Source organism: Alnus glutinosa, chromosome 3, assembly GCF_958979055.1.
Source record: "Alnus glutinosa chromosome 3, dhAlnGlut1.1, whole genome shotgun sequence".
Lineage (NCBI taxonomy): Eukaryota > Viridiplantae > Streptophyta > Magnoliopsida > Fagales > Betulaceae > Alnus > Alnus glutinosa.
The window spans coordinates 5,627,501-5,647,948 of NC_084888.1; the positions used below are offsets into that span (position 1 = coordinate 5,627,501).

General features: G+C 37.5%; 2 protein-coding genes and 1 long non-coding RNA gene across 4 annotated transcripts; 1 reads left to right on the forward strand and 2 right to left on the reverse strand.

Annotated features, from left to right (window-relative positions):
- Positions 1 to 2,476: 2,476 nt before the first annotated feature.
- LOC133863024 (uncharacterized) lies at positions 2,477 to 7,700 on the reverse strand. The gene is made up of 4 exons (XR_009899349.1): positions 7,576 to 7,700; positions 3,378 to 6,726; positions 3,188 to 3,280; positions 2,477 to 3,093 (listed from the first exon to the last, which is right to left on the reverse strand). It is a non-coding gene; the product is annotated as an uncharacterized LOC133863024 (long non-coding RNA).
- A 132-nt stretch (positions 7,701 to 7,832) lies between these two features.
- LOC133863023 (uncharacterized) lies at positions 7,833 to 9,919 on the forward strand. Of its 2 annotated transcripts, none has more exons than XM_062298990.1 (4): positions 7,833 to 7,967; positions 8,407 to 8,500; positions 9,366 to 9,445; positions 9,533 to 9,919. In XM_062298990.1, exons 2-4 carry the CDS (start codon positions 8,429 to 8,431, stop codon positions 9,753 to 9,755), a joined length of 375 nt encoding a protein of 124 aa, XP_062154974.1. In that variant the 5' UTR covers positions 7,833 to 7,967; positions 8,407 to 8,428; the 3' UTR covers positions 9,756 to 9,919. The 2 variants fall into 2 exon arrangements, with proteins under 2 accessions (XP_062154974.1, XP_062154975.1); XM_062298991.1 differs by having other exon boundaries at positions 7,916 to 8,060.
- Positions 9,920 to 10,408: 489 nt separating this feature from the next.
- Positions 10,409 to 17,438, reverse strand: LOC133863022 (uncharacterized). The gene is made up of 7 exons (XM_062298989.1): positions 16,361 to 17,438; positions 15,850 to 16,074; positions 15,440 to 15,507; positions 13,580 to 15,308; positions 13,312 to 13,475; positions 11,791 to 11,977; positions 10,409 to 11,697 (listed from the first exon to the last, which is right to left on the reverse strand). Exons 2-7 carry the CDS (start codon positions 15,998 to 16,000, stop codon positions 11,060 to 11,062), a joined length of 2,937 nt encoding a protein of 978 aa, XP_062154973.1. The 5' UTR covers positions 16,001 to 16,074; positions 16,361 to 17,438; the 3' UTR covers positions 10,409 to 11,059.
- Positions 17,439 to 20,448: the final 3,010 nt, after the last annotated feature.

Sequence of the window (20,448 nt, forward strand, 5' to 3'; positions counted from 1 at the left end):
TTAAAATAATAAGGGTATTATAGGAATATAATAAAAAAATAGCATTTTTGGCACACTTTGGAAGTTTGATGGGTCACATTAGCACACTTGAAAATTCAGGAAACTATTTTAAAATCGGCTGTTAATTTAGGGAGCTTTTCTATATTTTTCTCAAATACAAATGTGTGAAAACAAGAAATGACGGAATCCTTGCACAATACAAAAATGACATGATTAGCTCACGTAAAGAAATACATTCGAATGGTGGACTATTTAGACAATTCTCAAGGATTTCTATTTTTTTTTTTTTTTTTTTTTTATTTTTAAATTCAACTTCATTCACAAGAGCAAGGTTACAAGATTAAATCAGTGGGGTGGGCTCTCTAACAATGAACTCAAAACGGATATAGTTGTGCCAAATTAGTAACCAAGCAGGGAATGAGTTTTTTTTAATCCCAAAGGAACCAAAAATTTTATGGCCTTGTCAACCTTGGACAAAGCCAAGTTATCCGCACTAAGCGGACTAAGAACCAAATTGGTGTTGATCAGGGGCATGGCCTTGGGTAGAGTCTTCAACCTTGTCAAGAGTAACAACCCCTTTATAGGGGATGATATCTAGGCACCGATCTGGAACGGGGAAGAACAACCCCCTTTTAGGGGTTGAAGTAACATTGGTACAACCATAAACATAACAAAAACTCTAGAGAAATGGTTTCTCACAGAGACCAAAACCCAACCGTAGAGAACATAAAAACATAAAAAAAATATATTAAAAAAGAGAAAAAAACCCAAAATACACATTTGATGACGATCAGACTACAGCTGGAGATCGACGAAGATGGAGGAAGGTGGTAGAGAGCAGCATACGCTTCATCAAGCTGACCCTGTGTCGGCATGTGAGATGCACGCTCTGGCACGTGTAGTACAAGTAGCGACACGTGTTGATCGGATGGTGAAGCGGCTGCCGGTGGATCGAAACTGGATGACGATGGAACCTGGTGGAGTAGAGCGTATGATAGAGAGGCCTCATGAAGTTAATAGATCTGATTTGCAAAAAGTCAAGTCTAAGAACTTACCGGGAGAACCATTGCTGAGAACGGTAGGAGGAGAAGGGGACCGGTCCAACTATAGGAAAGTCGCTGACGGTGATGCAACGAGTGGATAAAAGGGAGGTAAAGCTAGAAAGACCTCTGGCCGGATAATGGCCTCAGAAGAAGCGTGAGTATAGTAAAAAGGGGCAGATAGAGGAAAAAATGAGAAGAAAAAGGGTAAGGAGGGAAGCTTGAACTCTCATGGTAGGTGAACCAGGAAGCTAACAGAGGGTTCGAGAGAGTTCTCTTGAGGCTTTTTCCAACAGGAGGGCTTTTAAGGATTTCTATTTGGCATAAATGAAAATATTCTTGTTGTATTGGAGTGAAGCCGCTTGTATCCATTATCATAATTTCCATATCAAGCTTCATTTGTCTTATCTCAAGCTTCTCTTGCCAATCTTCCTTTGCTGAATTAAGACCAGGTCTCTGAACTTTGACCAATACTTTCTTTCCATTAAACAGGATTAGCCCAATGAACCTAAATACATGACTCAAATTTTAAACAAGCAAAAATAAAAGAAATAAGTAATATTTGGAGAAGCAATCTAAAGAAGTGTGAATGGTCATGTCGTGAGTTACATACCCATTCACAAGCAACATGATCCTCTCCAGTTCATTTTCAACCGGAGAGGAGCTAGTCAATTATAACCAGGGGTATTAGAAAAATATCCCTACTTATAACTGACTGACTCATCTCCAGTTCATCTCAGCTGGAGAGGATCTTGGTCCCATTCACAACCGGGCATCACAGCAATGATAAGTTTTCTAATATACATCACAACCAGTCTCACGCACATCACAACCACTGACATGAAATTAATCAAGATTACAAAAGAAAACATCACAAAACAGATGTAGGGCAAACCAAAATAAAAAGGAAAGAAAAGAAAATTAAAGCCAAACATAGACTTGTTGAGCACGGGAAAGCCAAAAATTAGGCTTACCTCTACATTACAAAAATTCAAACATTTTGAGTCGTTTTTTAGCATAAAAATGACTCAAATTGTTTTGAAAACAACTTAACATATAGCGTTTGAACTCTAGGTTAGAGTTATTTTACTATTCAAACGACTTTGTTTTTACCAAAACTCAAAACGTTTGAAGTCGTTTTACTATAAAACGACTCCAAAAGTGTAGAATCATTTTATCCCTAAAACGACTCTAATAGTTAAGAGTTGTTTTATATGAAAAACGACGCCAAATAAAAAAATTTTAAAAAACAATTCATTAATATTTTTTTTTCCTGGTAATATCTGATATAGCAAGAATATTGTTTACATATTCATACCCTCATAAACAATCACATACACTCATATCTGAACTCTATATACTCATAAACGATCACTATGGCTTGATGTACACCAAGTCATAAGCAAAACAATAACAAATTAGATGATGTATCAACATAATGTCACTCAACCCCAAACATATATAATACAAACCCCAAAATGTTCAAAGTAATTCTAAACATAATACATAGGTTACCTACAATCACAAATCGATTAAGTCCAATCGATAAAACCATATAACCAGTGTTTACATCATTTACAAACTTCGATATTCTACCTACATTCAAAAGAAAACTAATACTATATGTCACAACTGCCAATATAACTTCATATCCTACGTACATAGTCACTCATGCGGATCATTGTTGTCCTGGGACAAGGGCGCGACACCTATATCAGTGATTTAAATGAAATGTGTTACGCAACCATATACATATGGGAAACTAGTAATGATATACGTAACATTTTCAACCGTATAATGAACAAAATCACACTTTGTTAATTAGTTAATCATGTTGGGAGCTAACTTGATTGACTGGTTTTTGAAGATCTCACACTCACGACACCGGGTGACTCAGTGTCTTGCGCAACCAAAGTGTTGCTCGCTGCCGCATTGGAGGCAACACTTTTGATAATCCTCTTCAAATCCGCTATCTTTTGATCCTGTGCTGTCATCCGTTCATTCATGATTCTCTCCTCTTCCTCCCATTACGCCTCCATTGAACTCAATATCTCTTACGAAAACAAACAATATAAATTTACCAAAGTTAGTCATGAATGTTAGAAATTGAATAAATATATATATTCTTGTGAATAAAAGCAACATACAAGCTCTTTCGCAACTCTGGCATAGCTCTTTGAATCAAATGTGTGAATGATCTTGTGACTTGTTTAGCATAGTCTGTTCTTTTTAGCCCTTGCCTACACAATTTTTGTTATAAACAAATACGATATCATGCATTGTTGAAAGTTAAAAGACATATGATATGTTGTACGTGGCATTTCTTGATATAATTACCTGATCTTCCGCCGTCAACCATGTGTTGATGCTTGTCTCTAGGATATTTTATAAGTATGCTATTGTGATATACACGTAAGGACTATAAACCCTAAACCCCCAAGCTCAAACCACAAACCCTAGCTAAACCCAAACCCTAAACCACAAATTACTATTAAACTATAAACCTTAAACCCTAAAACCAAATCTCAAGCCCTAAAACTACAAACCCCAAAACACCACACACCAAACCCCAAACCCCAAACCCCAAATCACAAGCCACAAACACCAAAACCCCAAACCCTATACCCTAAACCATAAATCCTAATCCCTAAAACCAAACCAGAAACCCTAAACCCCAAACTCCAAAGCCTAAACCCTGAAACCAAACCACAAACCCTAAACTCCAAACCCCAAACCCTATATCGTAAAACTCAATATAATTAGAATGCAACGTATATATCAACTTTCATTCTCAATTATAAGTTGAAACGCTAAGGTTTTAAACAATGCATGAAAGATTTTTTTTCCTCTTGATTATTTTCCCTTAACATCTAGATAGTTCTCATCTATATTACACATACATACAAATATGCATGCATATAAAATGCAAATCCAACACAAGTAGTATTTTTAGTTAATTAACATGTGAAATTTATACAACATGCATGCTTGCATTTTACTATATGGCTAGTCATCATGCACAACAATATATAATTCAAAAATATAGATATTTTTTTTTGATAAGTAAGAGAAATCTCATTAAAAAGCGCAAAGCGCAATCAAGTACACATGAAGTATACTAGAAAGGCATCTAAGAGCAAGAAGAAAACAAAACAAGAAAATCATTAAAACTAAACACTAAAGGTGCGAGGAACGCAGACGACCAAGAGTACAAAAAATGAAAGAAAAAGAAAATAAGTTCCTCAATGGTTCTTTCTTTGTCCTCGAACTGTCTATCATTGCGTTCCCTCCACAAGCACCACAAAAGGCAACAAGGGACCATCTTCCACACGACAACACTTCGAGAGTGACCACCCATCTACCAGCAAGCGAATAAATCTACCACCCGAAGAGGCATAACCCAAGACAGACTGAAGCGGCTAAAGATGGCGTTCCATAGAACGCACGCAACCTTGCAATGGAGAAGAAGGTGATCCACAAACTCCCCATTCAATCTATCAATCACAATGACACGCTTCTTTCTGAGATTGTCCAAGGTGAGGATCTTCCCTTGCGCTACCGTCCAAGCGAAGAAAGCCACTTTCAAAGGAACCTTGGTCCGTCATATACTTTTCCAGGGAAAATGAATATCCTCTTTGCAAGAAAGAACCTTATAGAAAGATCTAACATCAAATTTCCCTTTGTGAAAAGGAGACCACCAGACCTGATCTTCCCCATCACCATCCACTTTAGTTGAGTACAGCAAAGAGAAAAAGGAGGTCAAAACATCCACCTCCCAGTCGTGGGCCGCTCGAAAGAAGCTAACATCCCACTGATAGGACTCGCTCCCCACAACCAAATGGTCTGCAACAAGTGCATCCTTGTCATGCGCTATGTCATACAAAACTGGGAAAGCTACCTTAAGGGGCACCTCGCCACACCACACATTGTCCCAAAAACGAATCCTAGATCCATTTCCTAAAATGAGTCTTGTATGGCTACAAAAGCAAACTCTACCCCTTCCTAATATTCTTCCAAAGCCCCACTCCGTGAGACCCATGGGGGTCTAAAGAACACCAACCGGCCCTAGTAGAACCATACTTTGCATCCCTCCGTTCAGTTTAAATTTCTTACCTAGATGGAAGTATTGTGGTGGCAGGAATGTGGAGGAGTGGTGGTGGCGGGAGCAACACCAACAGGGGAAGAGGCTGATCGGAGGGAGGGAGGGAGGGAGAGAAGGCTGGCCCAAGGAAGAAGAACCTTGTCTTAGAACTGTGGGAACCCAAAGGTCCAACTGGCCCTAAGAGAGGCCTAAGTTTGTTCCACAAGAAACCACTGAATCCATCTTATCAATCCCCTGCACCTTTTTTCTCCAAATTTGGGTTACACATGATGTTTTCCAGCTCACGTGTCTCACACCCTGCCCATCCACAATGATTCGTAGTTTGCTACCCAAGAAAGGCCGACAGTTGTCCTTGAGGGACTTGAGGATCTTCCAAGCGGGATATAGGACTGCTCCAGCCTTTTTGCTACCTCCCCCTTTGTCTCCCTCTTTTGTCTCTATGCCAATGCTGGTTCCAGCAGATGTGTGACGTGGGTGAGAAGGAAAATTTGAACGGAAAGCCACGTCCTTCTTGAGCGTAACGGAATGTGTACGTTGTTTTGTCCTCACGTATGGTTTTGGTTTTGTCCTGATGTTCTGGCCATCTGCCATTGACACTGCCTTCAAGCTGGACATCTCACCAGAACCAATACCTCCACCACGAGTTGTAGGAATGAAAGGAGTTTTAGCACACCAGATAGACTAAGTGAAGGGCATGCCAATGCAGGGATCACCATGAGAAGTCGGAGGGAACTGTGTTCCGGTGCTAAGAGTTTGCATGGCCGCTATTGGTTTTGTCCTGAAAAACTTGCCAACCGTCATAGACGCTGTATCTGAGCTTGACGCAGCACCAAGAGCAGGAGTGCATGTGGTTTAATAGCCGGAGCTGTCTGAGAGGCTGGCTTGCCAACGCAGGGATCTTCATGAAATGTCGGAGGAAGCTGTTTCACGGTGAGGTATGGTTCCAACACCAAACGAAGCACCTTCCCAAAGCCACACCAACCCCACTTCTCTCTGCCTTCAGGGAGTAGAATAATCCCCCACCTCCCTCCTCCACTAAATTCTTCGATGGCCAAATAAGTCCCATGAACGTTGTAGCTTCTTTGACAAAGGATGACGTTGCATGCGGTTCTGATTTTCCGAAAGAAGCCCTTACAGTCTTACTATTTGCTGAAGCCACCTCCTCTATCGTCCACAAAAGCCAGAAAATGCCTTCATGACCCAAACGAATAGAAGGGACAGAGCCTAAACCCCGCTCGATAATCTTGAGACATAAAGAATTACTCCCCGAATCTAATACAAATTCGAATGACTTCGATTCAACACAAAAAAATTCTGCCCATGGTGTGGACAATCACCGGACAGTCGTGTTGAAGAGACCGACAAAGAAAGACAAATACATAGGGACCAAAGAACAAGCTAACTGGAAACCAACCAGAGAATAGGTAGAGAAGAGATATCAGCAATGAAGTAAGAGATATCAGTAAGCAAACGGTCAGTCCAACGACAAAGATAATGAACCCCTCACTTAACTGCTTGAAGTTGCTAAAGTCTAGAATTTGAAACAGAGGAATTCAAGTAAATGCAACACCATCCTACCTCCATCTGGAAAAAATATAATTAATTAATTAATTAAAGGAACTCAGAACCCAATACCTGGAGTAGTCAAAACTTGAAATTTCAAACATTTAAACTAATGAACATTCTTTTTTTGATAAGTACGAATGAACAATTTTAACCCCAATTCCCAAACACATTACAAAAACTTGCATCTTCAAACCGATCACTCATGCCAAATTGTAAATCCATCATAAGCCAACAATTAGGAATTGCTAAAATTTAAAAACCTAAGGAAACCGGTTATACCAAATTAAAATTCTGGACTTTCAAGATGCCAAACTAATTAATAAATGACAACCGTATTCAATCAAGTAAAAAATTAGACACTATCATAAACATGAAACTAAGTTCTTCACTTGTGAATGCATTTTCTTTTCTTTTTCTTTTCTTTTTTGATGAATTCTTCGCTTGTGAATGTCAATTTCATAAACAGAAGGTTAACCACCTATTCTGAAGTTTATAAATTTTAACTAAAAATTAAGCACAGCTTCTATTGTTAAAAATTTCAAATTCACTACCGAGAGAGGAATCAAAAATTGAGTAATTGATCAAACCACTCAAATCTTTAAAATCAAATCTAAGAACCCATCAAAAGTTACTTAAAAATTCAAAATTTCCTTTCCAAGCCTAACCACCCAACTAGCTCAAATCAGTTCAAATCCCCCCCAAAAACAAAGAAGCAACAGAAAATTATCAATAAAGAAATAAACGTTTCCCATACACCAATCTACTGAATTTCTTAAATTTACAATTTACACGGAATCCAAAATACCATTTTTTTCAACAAACTAAATAAAATCTAGTACCAGAGGCACAATGATTCAAAGCACAGACCAAAGCTAGGGTTTTGAACGAATCCCAATTCCCCCCCCCTGGAGACGAAGCGGGAGCTACAGAGACGCCTCGGATTAGGCTCTACAGAAAAAAGTGGAGCTTGAGGGCTTCGACTCTTTAAGCTTTTGTTGTTGCTGATGATGAGTATTGATGACTATGAAAATATTATTATTAATTTATGAGTATCTAACTTCGTTTCCTATTTTGCCCTCATCATTTGTCTAGAGTGTCGAATGGGTGCTTGGGTATGCAGGTAATCTTAGGCTTGTCAAGGCAAAAAGCCCCTCGCATAAATAAACCCATCGATAAACATCCGCAAAAAAGCCCCCTACAGAACCCTCAACGCCGACGGCCGAGAAACGCCCGTCTGAGAAAGTCTCTCGTCAACCCAGGTATCTCAATCTTCATCGTCTTTTTCTCTCTTTGTGACAATATCCTTCATGGGCAGGGAATTGAGCTCCACCCAATTCACAAAAGCCAAAAAGGTAAACGAATTGAAGCTTTTGTTTGGCGGTATTTTTGAAGCTTTCTGGGTATTTTTGTGGCAAAACAAAGGTAATAGGATTCAAAATCGAAGAAAAACAAAGGCATTGCTTTAATTTTGTCTGGCCAATGTCACTAGGGACAGTAAATTTATGAAAAAGCCCGTTTTAGAGCATCTCATATCCTATAGGGAGATTAACAAATCATTATAACAGACAGCTAGCTTTTGAATTTTGCTGCTATTTTAGTAGTCTTATTCTTTTCCACTATACCATGACACACAAACACATAGACATGTGTATCTCATATTTTGACTCTCGGTTGTGATTGTGAACATTAATTGTTTAGGCTGGCAAAGAAGTTGCAATTAATGGGCACTACAGAGACACTGCAGAAAACTGGTCTTCCTCGAATTGTTAAACTGGATATGGGGTTGAAACTGGTAACCGTTCCTTACTTTTGAAATGTGAACAATGAGCAAGTGATGTTCTTAATTTCATTTGTGCTTTTGATTCTTTGAATTTCATTGGAGTGAATATTCTAATTTGAGACTGATTTTATCTGTTTGTTGGAAACCAGTATGTTAGAGAATTCTAGGAATATGTTTTCATAAACTCATACCTAGCATCTGCGGAAAAAAAAAACTGTTTGTTGGAAACCAGTGTGTTAAGAGAATTTTAGGATATGTTTTCATAAACTCATGCCTAGTATCTGGGGGGAAAAATAATCTGAAGAGCTTATGTTAAACACTGAAAAGATGCTAAGTTTTTATTTTCCTAAAATGTCCGGCAACTGGTATTTATGTGTAGTTTACTGACCATCTTTATTGTGCTTTCTTGCATGGTTAGATGATTTCTTGTTAGGTCTCCATATTTTTATTAACTGGTGCTTTCTCCTGTTTTTTGAACAAACCTTTGAACAAAAAAATATCAAATTGAGTGACCATAGCCTGACAGAGTGTATTAGATACTCTAACACAAGTTCAATCAAAGTAACTTATCCCAAAAAAGGTACAATCAAGGTAATTGTGTCAGCTGAAATGGCATGCACTGGCAATCAATAAAGTCATGACGTTTGTGTAGACTAATGGACTGCATGCTTGTCCTCTCCAGAGAGCCGAAGGTGATATGGTGTCTTTGGGTTATATAATTTCCATAGAATTATACACAAAAGTATGTACACTAGAGTATGGAAAATTGTATAATGTAGGATTAATTCTACATTCTCCATTGCATCGTTATTGTCAATTCTCCATCCTATGCTCAGGTTGTAACTTTCTTTGTGCTTGGCAATCTACTGATATGCAGGCTGCACAATGGGTTAATAATATGACCAAAGCTGCAGAAGATGAACCAACAGAAGTAGAATCAGAGGCTCGACCTAAGAGGTTAGTCCAACCATCTTTAATGTCTGTTATAGCCTATTATTGTGACATTGTAAGCGGTTTATCGCAACTCTTCACATTTTCCTGTAGGCTTGGACTGGGTGCAAAGCTTTCACGTCGAGCCAAATTTGAACCTTTAAACGACCCACTTGAAAGGAAACTACATGCCAAGTTAAACATTGGAAAAAGAAAAGCTACCAAAAGTGCTGAAGTATCCATTCCATTTGCTGGAGATGGAAGTGATAATGAAGATGAAGAGGATTTAGACAGCAGAACTAGGGCGTTTGACAACAAAAAGATCAGAAGATTCTAAGACTGCATTTTTACAGGCAATTGAAAAAATAACTAATTCCCGTTGTATATTTGGAGTTGTTTAAGGTTTCTGTCTGTTTTGTTCTGTCATGTACTTCTTATATGGACTTATTGACTCTACAAATTAATTTTATGTAAAAATAGCCACGAGGAATGTTTTTGCTTTGTGTATATTCAGTAATATATTTCAACAAGATATTGAGCTCTAGTAACATTTCTTCTTAACATTGTCTAACTTTACAGTCCAAGGGTCGCGCATTGGTGGGAGCCGAGAAATTAGTTCAATAATTTCTAGGCTCAACTTGGGTCCCCAGAGAACATTGTTTGAATGCTTACTAGCTATTTACTAAAATCTGAAAGTTTCTTATCGGATTATACCAACTGGAAAGTACCAACTGGCTCTGTAGGTGAAGTAAAATCTCTCTGCCTCTGAGAAGGGGTACTATAAGCTTGGAAGGTTCCTCAGAACTGTGGGATCCTCGGTATTCAGAGAAATTTGGGTAGTGCTAGAGAATATAGAAAATAAAATTTTATGATCAGACAGACTAAGTTTTGAATCTGTTAGCTGACATAATTGCTTATTAAATTGGTGACGCTAGTGTATAACAATCTCCAAAATGGATGAGCAACTGGGAATATTCCGGATCTTTAGAATTAACCAAAACCAGCTGGAACAAGTATTTCATATTTTTCATGTATCAATTTCAACAATCTTCACATAACACTCGGTTTGTATGGTGACTACAACACTCCTAATGTGAAGTCACTTGTATCTCTCCTTTTAGGCTATAGTAATTAGTTACAATCACAATACTTCGGTAAATACAGCAGCAAAACAGGTAAAATAAAGAAACACCCCTCAAAATAAAGATAAGCGAACACAAGGAAGAATGATTGGAATCAAACAAAGAAAAGAACAAACCCTCGACTAAATCAACCCACCAAACTCTACAAGGTCTAAAACGGGAAAACCTCTATTTACTGGGTGAAATGCACACTGACCCAGATTCCACACTCGTAATCACTTGAAAAATTGCCACACAAAACAGGCGTTATTTTTATTCTTGCATGCAGCGCCTCCTTTTGATGATTTTCGCCTAGGAGGAGGGCTCAGAAGATTGTAAGATATCTACAAGATTTCAGTGGACATGTTAGAAAAAGCCAAGTCAAACCATATGCTCAAAAGTCCCTCTCAAATTAGTGAATGTCACTCCTTTCCCTGATGAACAAGAAACAACTCCTCCCTACCACCTCTACACAAGCTGGGTCAATGCATGGCATGGACGTAAAGAAGTTGGTTGCCTTTTACAAGTTGATGCTGCTGCTGTTTTCCGACGGATCGGCCGTATACTCACTTTCTGTACTTCTATTTACACAGCCCAATACTATGTCTTCCATTAAGTCTTCGAGAATGGCTTCACCCATCTCAACACCAATAGCGTCAGCATCGAAACAAAGATCCATCCATGCTCCCATTCTTGCCATGTCTTTTCTGACAATTTGGTCCAAAGTATGAGGCAGAGGCAGAGGAATGAGATGCCAATTTACTCCTCCCCAGACCTCTTGAGTAGCATTTTTCATGTTTTGAACTGGCCTTATGCTAGGTTTTATGAATGATACCCAAGGGCAGCAACCAAAATGGTGCTGACAGACCTCCAGGAGAACCTCGTTAATACAGTCAAAAAGGAGCTTCCGGTCATAGCAGAGCTGGTTGGAAAAGAAGTCTACCTCACCACACAATGATGCATCAAGAAGCTGGTCTGAAGTGAGACACTTCACACAGACTTCATCCCAGTTCAATCCAGAGACTTGTAGCACTGCTTTTACATATTCGAATATAAGTTCCTTGTCTTCCATACAAGTTTTTGCACAGTGAACTTGATTTGCAGCTGAGTCGTCGTGTTCTTCAAATTGAAGCTGCAGTGGTTGCAGTGCTAGCTCGACTGAAGAATTGTGAATTAATGGACATTAGCCTTATTATCCAGTACGAATTGTGAATAATTTCAAGTCATTAAACTCTCAAAATAAATGCCTACCAGATCGGGATATGGACTTTGTAGGGCTGATGTCATCTTCTGTGAATAGCAGCTCGAGAACAGATACAGGACTTGGTCGCTCTGGTATATCAACAGCACTTTCTAGATTTTCAATTTTCTTGTTGATTAAGGAGCTGGAGGGGGATACTGATGGAGAAGATGGCACTTGCTTCTCTTCATGTGATTCCTGCAAAAAGAACAATAATTGTTCGGATAAATGCGATAGATATGGAGGACCAATCCACCGAAAAGAAAACACAAGGATATGACACAGAAGAACTTTATGTTATAAGTTGTCTTTTGGCTCTGCTTCTAATAGATTAGTAAAATTAATTTTGTTCTTGTCAAATGCATCATAATATTCCTACATGCTCTTTGGTAAATAATCAAACACTGCCGATAAGTGAACCAGCAGCATGTAAATCATCACCCCTCTCCTTTGCCCCAAACAGAATTCATCATCGCTGAACATATATGCCATTCATATTAAAACAAGTTTCAATCTATTTAACAGAAAACAGAACACCACAAAAGTTACACCACAGAAAAACCAGTGAGGTCCTCTTGTGTTTGGAATTCAAAATGTCAAGAGTAAGAGTTATCAAGATCGAGAACTTAAAATCCAAAAGAAAATCTCTGTTGGGATTATCGGTATGTGAGAGCTGAACAATAACATCTTGACGAGTCTCTATGTGAGGTTTGATACAACACGTTGGGAAACCACCTTATTAGTACTACATAATGTAGGACTCTACTACCAAACCAACCCTACTACAAACACGTGGATATTCTAACAATCTCAATTGTCTGAATTCTCTCATTTTCTTCCTTTTCAGAATTTCATATATGAATTCTTTCAATTTGATAAAAGTAATGCTTTGTGAAGAGATAGAGACAAAGCTGGTATATGATGAAAGTGGCTGTAAGGTTAATGGAAGAGGTGGGTTTACGATGACAATGGATGTAATTTTAAATGGAAGAGGGGCAACCGATGGTAGGTACTGTGGTATTGGCGGCATTGACAATGAAGGCAGTGGTGGTGGCAAAAATGGTTGCAGGTGGCAACTGCATTCTTGTTTAGGACCGTATACGGAAGTTATAGTGCTGATGGTAAGGATAATTGTGATGGCAGCAATGTTGGACATGGCTATAATGGGGGTGTGAGCAGCAGCATGTTAGCAGTGGCACTTGAAAATTGAAAATGATAGTGATGGAGCAGATATTGGTTGTGGCAGTGCGTGTGGTGATAGTGGCCATGGCAGTGCGTGTGGTGATAGTGGTTGTGGCAGTGTCGTGGTGATAATTGTCAATGTAGTGGTTGTGCCACTGGTAGCAGTGTTGAGTTATAGAGCTTGGATTTACAAGTCTGAACTTTTAGTTGGGAACTGTAATCCCCTAGTTTATAAGTATTTTAAGATCTTTAGTAATTAGAGTTTACTAATTTTAGACAAAAGAACATTGGATTTCAAAAATTCATGCCTAGAATTCCCAGGAAAAGAATAGGACTCTATGATATATAACCTGTTTCAAGCTTTCACAATATCCTTTATCATCACAAATTTCGGATGTATCAGCATTTTGATCATCTCTGATCATTGAAGAGCTACTTGGATCAGGAGGAGCATTCAAGACACTAATCTCTTCGTGAACTACAATTTCAGTCACTTTTACAATCTCTACAACACCTGCAGAAATTAATGAAAGACTAAACATTAAAGAATCCAAAAACAAGCTTAAGAAAATATATCAATGCTAATAACAAAAGATTGGACAATTGAGAAAATAATACCGTCAGGACTGATCTCATCACTGATGGAAACAAAGGTTCCTTCCACTCCATTATCATGATCATCTGAGATATCCGGATTTGAGTTAAGAGCTTGTACTTTGTTATCAGGGCAGTCAGAAATGGATGAACGACTCTCTAAGTTTTCTGAGATATCCGGATTTGAGTTAAGAGCTTGTACTTTTTTATCAGGGCAGTCAGAAATGGATGACCGACTCTCTAAGTTTTCTGTTGCCCGACCTAGATGGCTGACATTGTTTTCTCTTTTGGGAGACCACGTGTTTGAATTGACCTTCTGAATTTTGCCACAGGCAGAAAACCTCATCTGTGCAGTTACGAATTTGTCTTCCCAGGCCCTTCCAGGACTGGCAATGGGAGACAAGTTGTACTCAGGAAGAGAGAGAATCCTCCCCAAGGTTTTAGGTACCTGTTTGCTTGAGAAATCTACACCTTCATCCCCGTTGCTCAGCATCTCAGAGAGATGTTTCTTGGCTTCAGTGTAGATAGTAGATACCATTTGTTTGGGATAACCATCAGTTTCATGTTCCAGACCTATTTCAGAATCTTTCAATTTGCCAGTCTTGCCTCCTTTCTTGGCACCAATGGCAGGACTAACAGTTCTTTCCATATAGAATTGATCCTTACTTGGAGAAATTTCCCCAGTGTCTTCCTTATCAATCCCTGTGTCACGATCTCCCAAACTTTGAAGTTTATGAGGAATATTATTAGAAACAGAAATAGTAGAGATTCCATGCCACTCCTTTCCCATGGCACTTTTCAACTTTCTTTTAATTTCAGCAAGAAAAAAATGTGTACCAACTCTCTCAGTAGACCCTTTATCTCCAACCATGTAATGAGGTTCTCGTGATGAGCCAATACTATTTTCAGTTTCAGAATTCTGCAAGCCTGCCGGTCCAGGCTTCAAAATAACAATTCTATTAGGAGCTTCAGAATTCTCATTTAGTTTCGATGGGTTTCTTTGCTGGGACTTGACCTTTCTCCTGAAGAAGTTACGCTGCTGCTTACAATTGACAAGCTCCTCAGATTGTCTTAAACTACCAAGCTCCACTTCTGGCAAGTTGGATTCTGGAAGAGACTTGGGTTCTTTGCCTTTCTCAACCAGACCATCCTGCAAGTTTAGAACATATTTCGCCAACAGAGAGTTAGGATCTTGTATTAATTTCAAAAACAATTCCTCATCAGAACTTAAAATCTCACGTGCACCAATCAGTTCTTTGGTGCGGTGGATTTTCCCATTTTCTTTGAGATGTTTTGCCTTGAACTCCTTGATTGCCTCATTCAATCTGTCAAAATCACAATGCGTCTGGTTTGATTGCGCTTGAACTTCATCATCCTGGTCATGCTTCAAATAATTTAAACTCTTTTGATGGACCCAATGACAGAACTCTTCCATCATTCCATCTATAACAATATTGTCTACTGATTGTTTCTCTAAATTCTGATTAATAGAGCATTCAGAGTCCAAGTTTTTAGCAGCACTCAAGTCATGATTGTCCATATCACGGCTTTTCTTGCGAGTCTTTTTTGTTCTTTTGTTCTCTGTCTTTATGTTACCTTCATGTCCTGACTTGTTCAGTTTTGTTTCTACTTCAGCATTGATATTCTCCTTTTTTAGGTCCTGCTCACTGAACATCTCCTCTTCTATGAGTTTCTTCATACTAGGCTTACCAGCATTAGTTGTCACTATTGCAGTCATACTCCCTTCACCATCCTGAAACATTTATAATTTAGTACCATCCGGATTATATGTACATTGATCACTTATTTTCACGAGATAGTACAACATTAAAGTTACTAACTTCACAATCAGTTTGGATATGGGTCTGAAATGATAAGACTTACGAGGGTGCCTTGATGATTTTCAACCAAATTAGTCAACACCTCAAATTTATTCACTGAATGACCAGCACCTGCAGAAAGAAAAATAAATTTCAACAATTACAAGGATTAATGCATTTTTAATGAGTTTCATGAAAATTTACTAAAAATTAATCTATAATCATGATTCAAAGTGAAAACAATGTAAATTGACATGTTTAACTGGAACACATTGTCTTGCAATAATGCCTAAAAGAACACAAATCCAGACATCACACGCAAACACGACTACTTTCCAATTCATCTTAGTCCAAATAAAGTTTTTAACAAATAGTATTAGAGAAAGCCTTGCATGTTACAAGTAGCATTTGGTTCAATCCAGAGACAATCTATACACATATCTATTGAGTCTGAATAGTAAACCGACTACTTACCAACAGCATGCCTGCCCCCAAGCTTCCTATCTGAGAGCAGCCTCCGAGTAGAGCGACCCTGGCGGAAGTCAAAGATGCTGATCAAGCCCCACATACAGCCTGACTGATCTTTTTCATACCGCACAGGGCGTCTCTGGGATTTCTTCGCCATAATGAATGATTAAATCTTGGATTTATTTGGCTTTGTTCAATCAAAATTCCACGCTAGTAATGACCACATTAAACCTTGTAAACAGAAAAACAAAATAAAATAGCAGTTAAAAGTAAGTTAAACAGAAATATCAATAAAACCTCCTCCTCAAACACAACGGTCATGTTTGCTCTTATGTTCGGATTACAATGGATTCAAGTAGGAGTACTATACTAGACATGCAAATCATGGTTGAACAACAACAGTTTTCGGATTTCCACCAATGAAATGTAAAAAGATCATACTAAATCTTATTAGTTGTCGATTTGAGTACAATGAATGCAAATAATAGTAAAGAAATGAGTTGAGTAAACAAAGTACCTCGAATTTAGAGCCCTGAAAGTGAACAAGGAGATGAACAACTATGCAGCGGGTAAAATCTATTAGAGAAGAATGATCAGATTCCAATTTCAACCCCTCAAGCTTTCGACAGAGTGAAGCTCAAGGCACTAAAGCTTTCTTTGGATGGCAAGGTATCAAAGCCTTCTTTTTTCATCAATAAGCCTTAAACAGCACCTTGCAGACTTCACGAAAGCTCAAACTTCCGGTAATCTGGTCTTACCTTCAAAGAAAATACCATTTAGGATAACTATATATCTCCTCCAATTATAGTGATCGCAAATTGGTCACAATTCACCCTCAAATTTCAATAGAAAAGACTGATCAATGACCAACTCTGTGGAAAAAACGTGATTGTGGTAATTTGCATATTCTCTCTTTGCCAAAACCTATTTAAAATCTCCACTCAGTGCAAATGCTTCAGCTGCTAAAACATCAAGACGCAGTGTGAAAAGTAAAAATTCCAATTCTCTCCAATGCACCATGGAAGACGCCCAAAAATATAGCCCCTGAAACACCAAAAATACTTGTTTTCCAGATTCCGAAGACACCAAATGTCAGAGCTTCAAGCACCAAGAAAGACTCCAATTCACTACTAAGGAACCCAAAAAAAAATCAAGATGAATTTTATGCAAATTCAACCGAAAACCTGACTGAAAACAAAGACTTTTTCCATGTGGGTATCTTTGTGACAGCCAAAAAGAGAGGCCCCAAATGCTTATCTAGCACCGACCCATTATTTTTTTATGCAGAATTTCTAAGATGAGGCAGCCATTAAAGACTGAGAAAAGTGGTGGTGAGGTGGGGAAAGAGAAAGGAGAAAGCTTTACAATGTTGTTGGCTGACAGTGGAAGGATACGTGACAGTTGGGGTAGGATTGCTGGGCCCATTAAGAAAGTGAGAGATAGAGAGAGAGAGCTTTGTCTGTAAGGAAAGTTTTGGCTGTCTCCATTTTCTCTGCTGCAATTCCATCTTCAGCCATCATCAAAGTCACCACCACCCCCTTCTGATTCTCCCTCCCTAGTCCCTCTCTCTCTCTCTGCCTGCGTGTAGAATTCTCTATCTTGGCACTTTTGGCAGGTAGTTGACGTGTGCGGTTCTTAGGAAATTTGTGAAGCGTTGAAAAATCAGATAGAGAAAGAGAGAGAGAGAGAGAGAGAGAGACGATGGCTCCATTTTTCTTTTCCAATATCTAATTTTTTTTTTCTTTAAAACAAAAATTTAAATCCATCTAAAAAATAGCTTAATATATTTTTTAATATCGTGCATGATCCACTACGTCAAGTGTATTAGGTCACACCAAATATCAACGACAGATGTGTATGTGTAACGTTTGGTGAGTTTTAGAGTAGATTTTAATTGTTTTAGTAGATTGGAAAGTCCATATTAGCTCATCTGTTATGAAAATCTCCCACTCGTTTAATTAGTTGACATAAACTAATTATTGACTTTAACTAATTAACATAAACTTTGATACGAACTCGGTGTAATACTTTATGTGTTACATCGGATGGGACTGAGTAGTAAGTGCCATGCATTTTATCTGAATTATTTGTTTGAAACGAATTATCTAAATTATGATAACAAATAAATAAATAAATAAATAATTTGGGAAGGTTAGGGCGGCCAAACTACGTTGATGGTTTGGCCACCCTTTTAGGGCACCCAAAGAGGCAGTCAAGCCATCTTTTATATACATTTGTTGTCATAACCTAGTCATTCACTTTCATTCATGGCTTACTATAACAGTAAATGAAATTATAAAGTAAATTTGAAGGCAGCAACTTTGCCATTACTCTTTGACCCATCATCCATGCCTACTGTGATGTTATAATGATGGTTGAGTTTTGAATTCAAATTTGCCTCTTAAACCAAAAGTTTTATTCATGAGGGTGTCCTTTTTATGGATTAGATAGATCATACAAATACAAAGTTTCGAGAAAAGAAATTCTAATTATATGAAGGCTAATTATGTGGGTGTCTCCCAAATACCAGTAATATATTTTGCTTCTTTTATTCAAAGAGTAGAAACCCTAGCTAACAAAGCAACAAAAAAAGGTGGGGGGGGGGGGGGGGGGGGGGACTAATATAATATGAAATGTTTGAGTTAAGAAGTTTTTTATGACCATAATTTGGATTTGAAAATGGAATTTAAATAAAGATGAATACGACCCATCAGCTGCATGAATTAACTAATTATAACCAACAAATACAAAATTTTATTTGTTACTAAGATAGGCAAGAAAATAAAATGTTTAAAAGAAACAACCTTGAATTTTTATTTATTTTTTATTTTTTAAAATATATAACTTGTCCATTTGTAGATTGGACTTTAGAGAAAGATTCTCCACAGTTAATGTATGTGCAATTTTGAAATTTATAATAATCAAAATCGGTGTTGGAAGTGATATTACAACTTTTATTATGTCTTTTACAAATTGATAGTTAATTTATGTGACACTTCTCGCGTCAGTCATTAACACAATTTAGTTAAATTGTCAAATTTTGTTGCTTAATTTTTTCACCCGAAAAATGCTATACTTACAATTATTTTATAACTTACTGACACGTATTAACATGTAATTGAAATGTATTAATTTTTTTTTAGGGGAAATTGCATTTATCCTTTAAATGTACTACCATATTTGCACGTCCCTCCAAATTTTTAATTAGGTTCATGTGTCCTACTAATCTACCATTGAGGTTGCATAGTCTTGAGCTACTATCTGATTTTTTATTTTTTATTGGAAAAAAATGTATAATTTTAATTTTATGTAAATTCTGTAAAAGAAAAAAAAGAAAAAAAAAGGGATTCTTAATTTGATATCAGAAATAAACTCAAGGAGTTAAAAAAATTAAAATAGAACCAAAACTCAATTACTAAGATAATAATGTTCCTTTTTATGAAAATGTATTTGATGGAATTATGTATGGGAGGGGAAGGCATGCAAGTTAAGGATACCAATACTTTGTCCGTGGTGCATGTGAGGGGCAGTTGGGCCTAAAGGGCAGTTTCAGTAGGGCCCCCCACAAAATGAAAGCAGTTGGTCCACACTCTTTTACCAACCCTAATGATGATTTTTATTTTCCCTTGAGAAAGCCCAAATGAGACAATTGCTTTCCCCACCTCTGCTCCCTCCCCTTCATCATCTCCATTTTTGACACATCAAAATAAATGGATGACAATGACACCATAAAATATGACAAATTTTGATTTTGTTATTCAGTAAGACACCAAAAAATGAATTCCTCCCCTTCCCTGTTATTCAGTAGTCAAATAAGTTTTATTTTATTTTATTTTTTTTAAAGTTTTTTACTAAATGGGCCAATTTTTACACGTCATAGTTTTTTATGTGCTAAACAGGCTCTTAGTAGACTGCTATACGACTAATATAAATGACGTGATAGTGAAAATTAGTCATTATTTATTTTTACAAATTCTTATCAAATGACTGATTTTTATTGTCACATCATCAAGTTATATGGCAGTAATATAACAATTTATATAATTCACAAGAAAATATTTGTACGTGAACGATTTCTGTTGTCACACCCTTGTACTTTAACTAATTCAATAGAGAGAGAGAGAGAGAGAGAGAGAGAGAGAGAGAGAGATCTTTGCATGCCAAGGTTGAGGCAGCTTTATCCTTGCTTGCCCTTAAAGATATCCAAAAACATCAATTTCTATTCAATGATTATCCACCAACTTTCCATCAACATGCAAATGGAGACAGTGGGGAGCTTGGGAACTACTTAAATCTACTTGCCTTGCCTTTGTCTATCTTGTAAGAAAAAATTTAACCTCTTTAGAAAACGACTAGGGTTGTTTAAGGGCTTAGATTACAAGCTTTATAATTATATTTGTTTGGTGCCACTTATTGAAGTTCAAGAAATTAAAAGAGTAATGCTATAAAGTAGAAATCACTTTTTTTTTTTTTTTTTTTTTTTTAATTTTTATCTTGTTATTATTTCACAATGCTTACGTGACGGTCCAAACCAATTATTGGATCAGTCATTATCAACATTGTAAGATAATTGTATGACAAAAATGTGATGTATAACATTATTCA

Bases quoted from the DNA above. Each gene is read 5' to 3' on its own strand.
- LOC133863023 (XM_062298990.1), top strand. From the start codon at position 8,429: ATGGGCACTACAGAGACACTGCAGAAAACTGGTCTTCCTCGAATTGTT. The intron at 8,501-9,365 runs GTAACCGTTCCT...ACTGATATGCAG, and splicing joins TGGATATGGGGTTGAAACTG to GCTGCACAATGGGTTAATAA. The intron at 9,446-9,532 runs GTTAGTCCAACC...ATTTTCCTGTAG, and splicing joins TCAGAGGCTCGACCTAAGAG to GCTTGGACTGGGTGCAAAGC.
- LOC133863022 (XM_062298989.1), bottom strand. From the start codon at position 16,000: ATGGCGAAGAAATCCCAGAGACGCCCTGTGCGGTATGAAAAAGATCAG. The intron at 13,476-13,579 runs GTATTATTTTCT...TAATTTCTGCAG, and splicing joins TGATGAGATCAGTCCTGACG to GTGTTGTAGAGATTGTAAAA. The intron at 11,978-13,311 runs GTTATATATCAT...TTCTTTTTGCAG, and splicing joins ATTGTGAAAGCTTGAAACAG to GAATCACATGAAGAGAAGCA.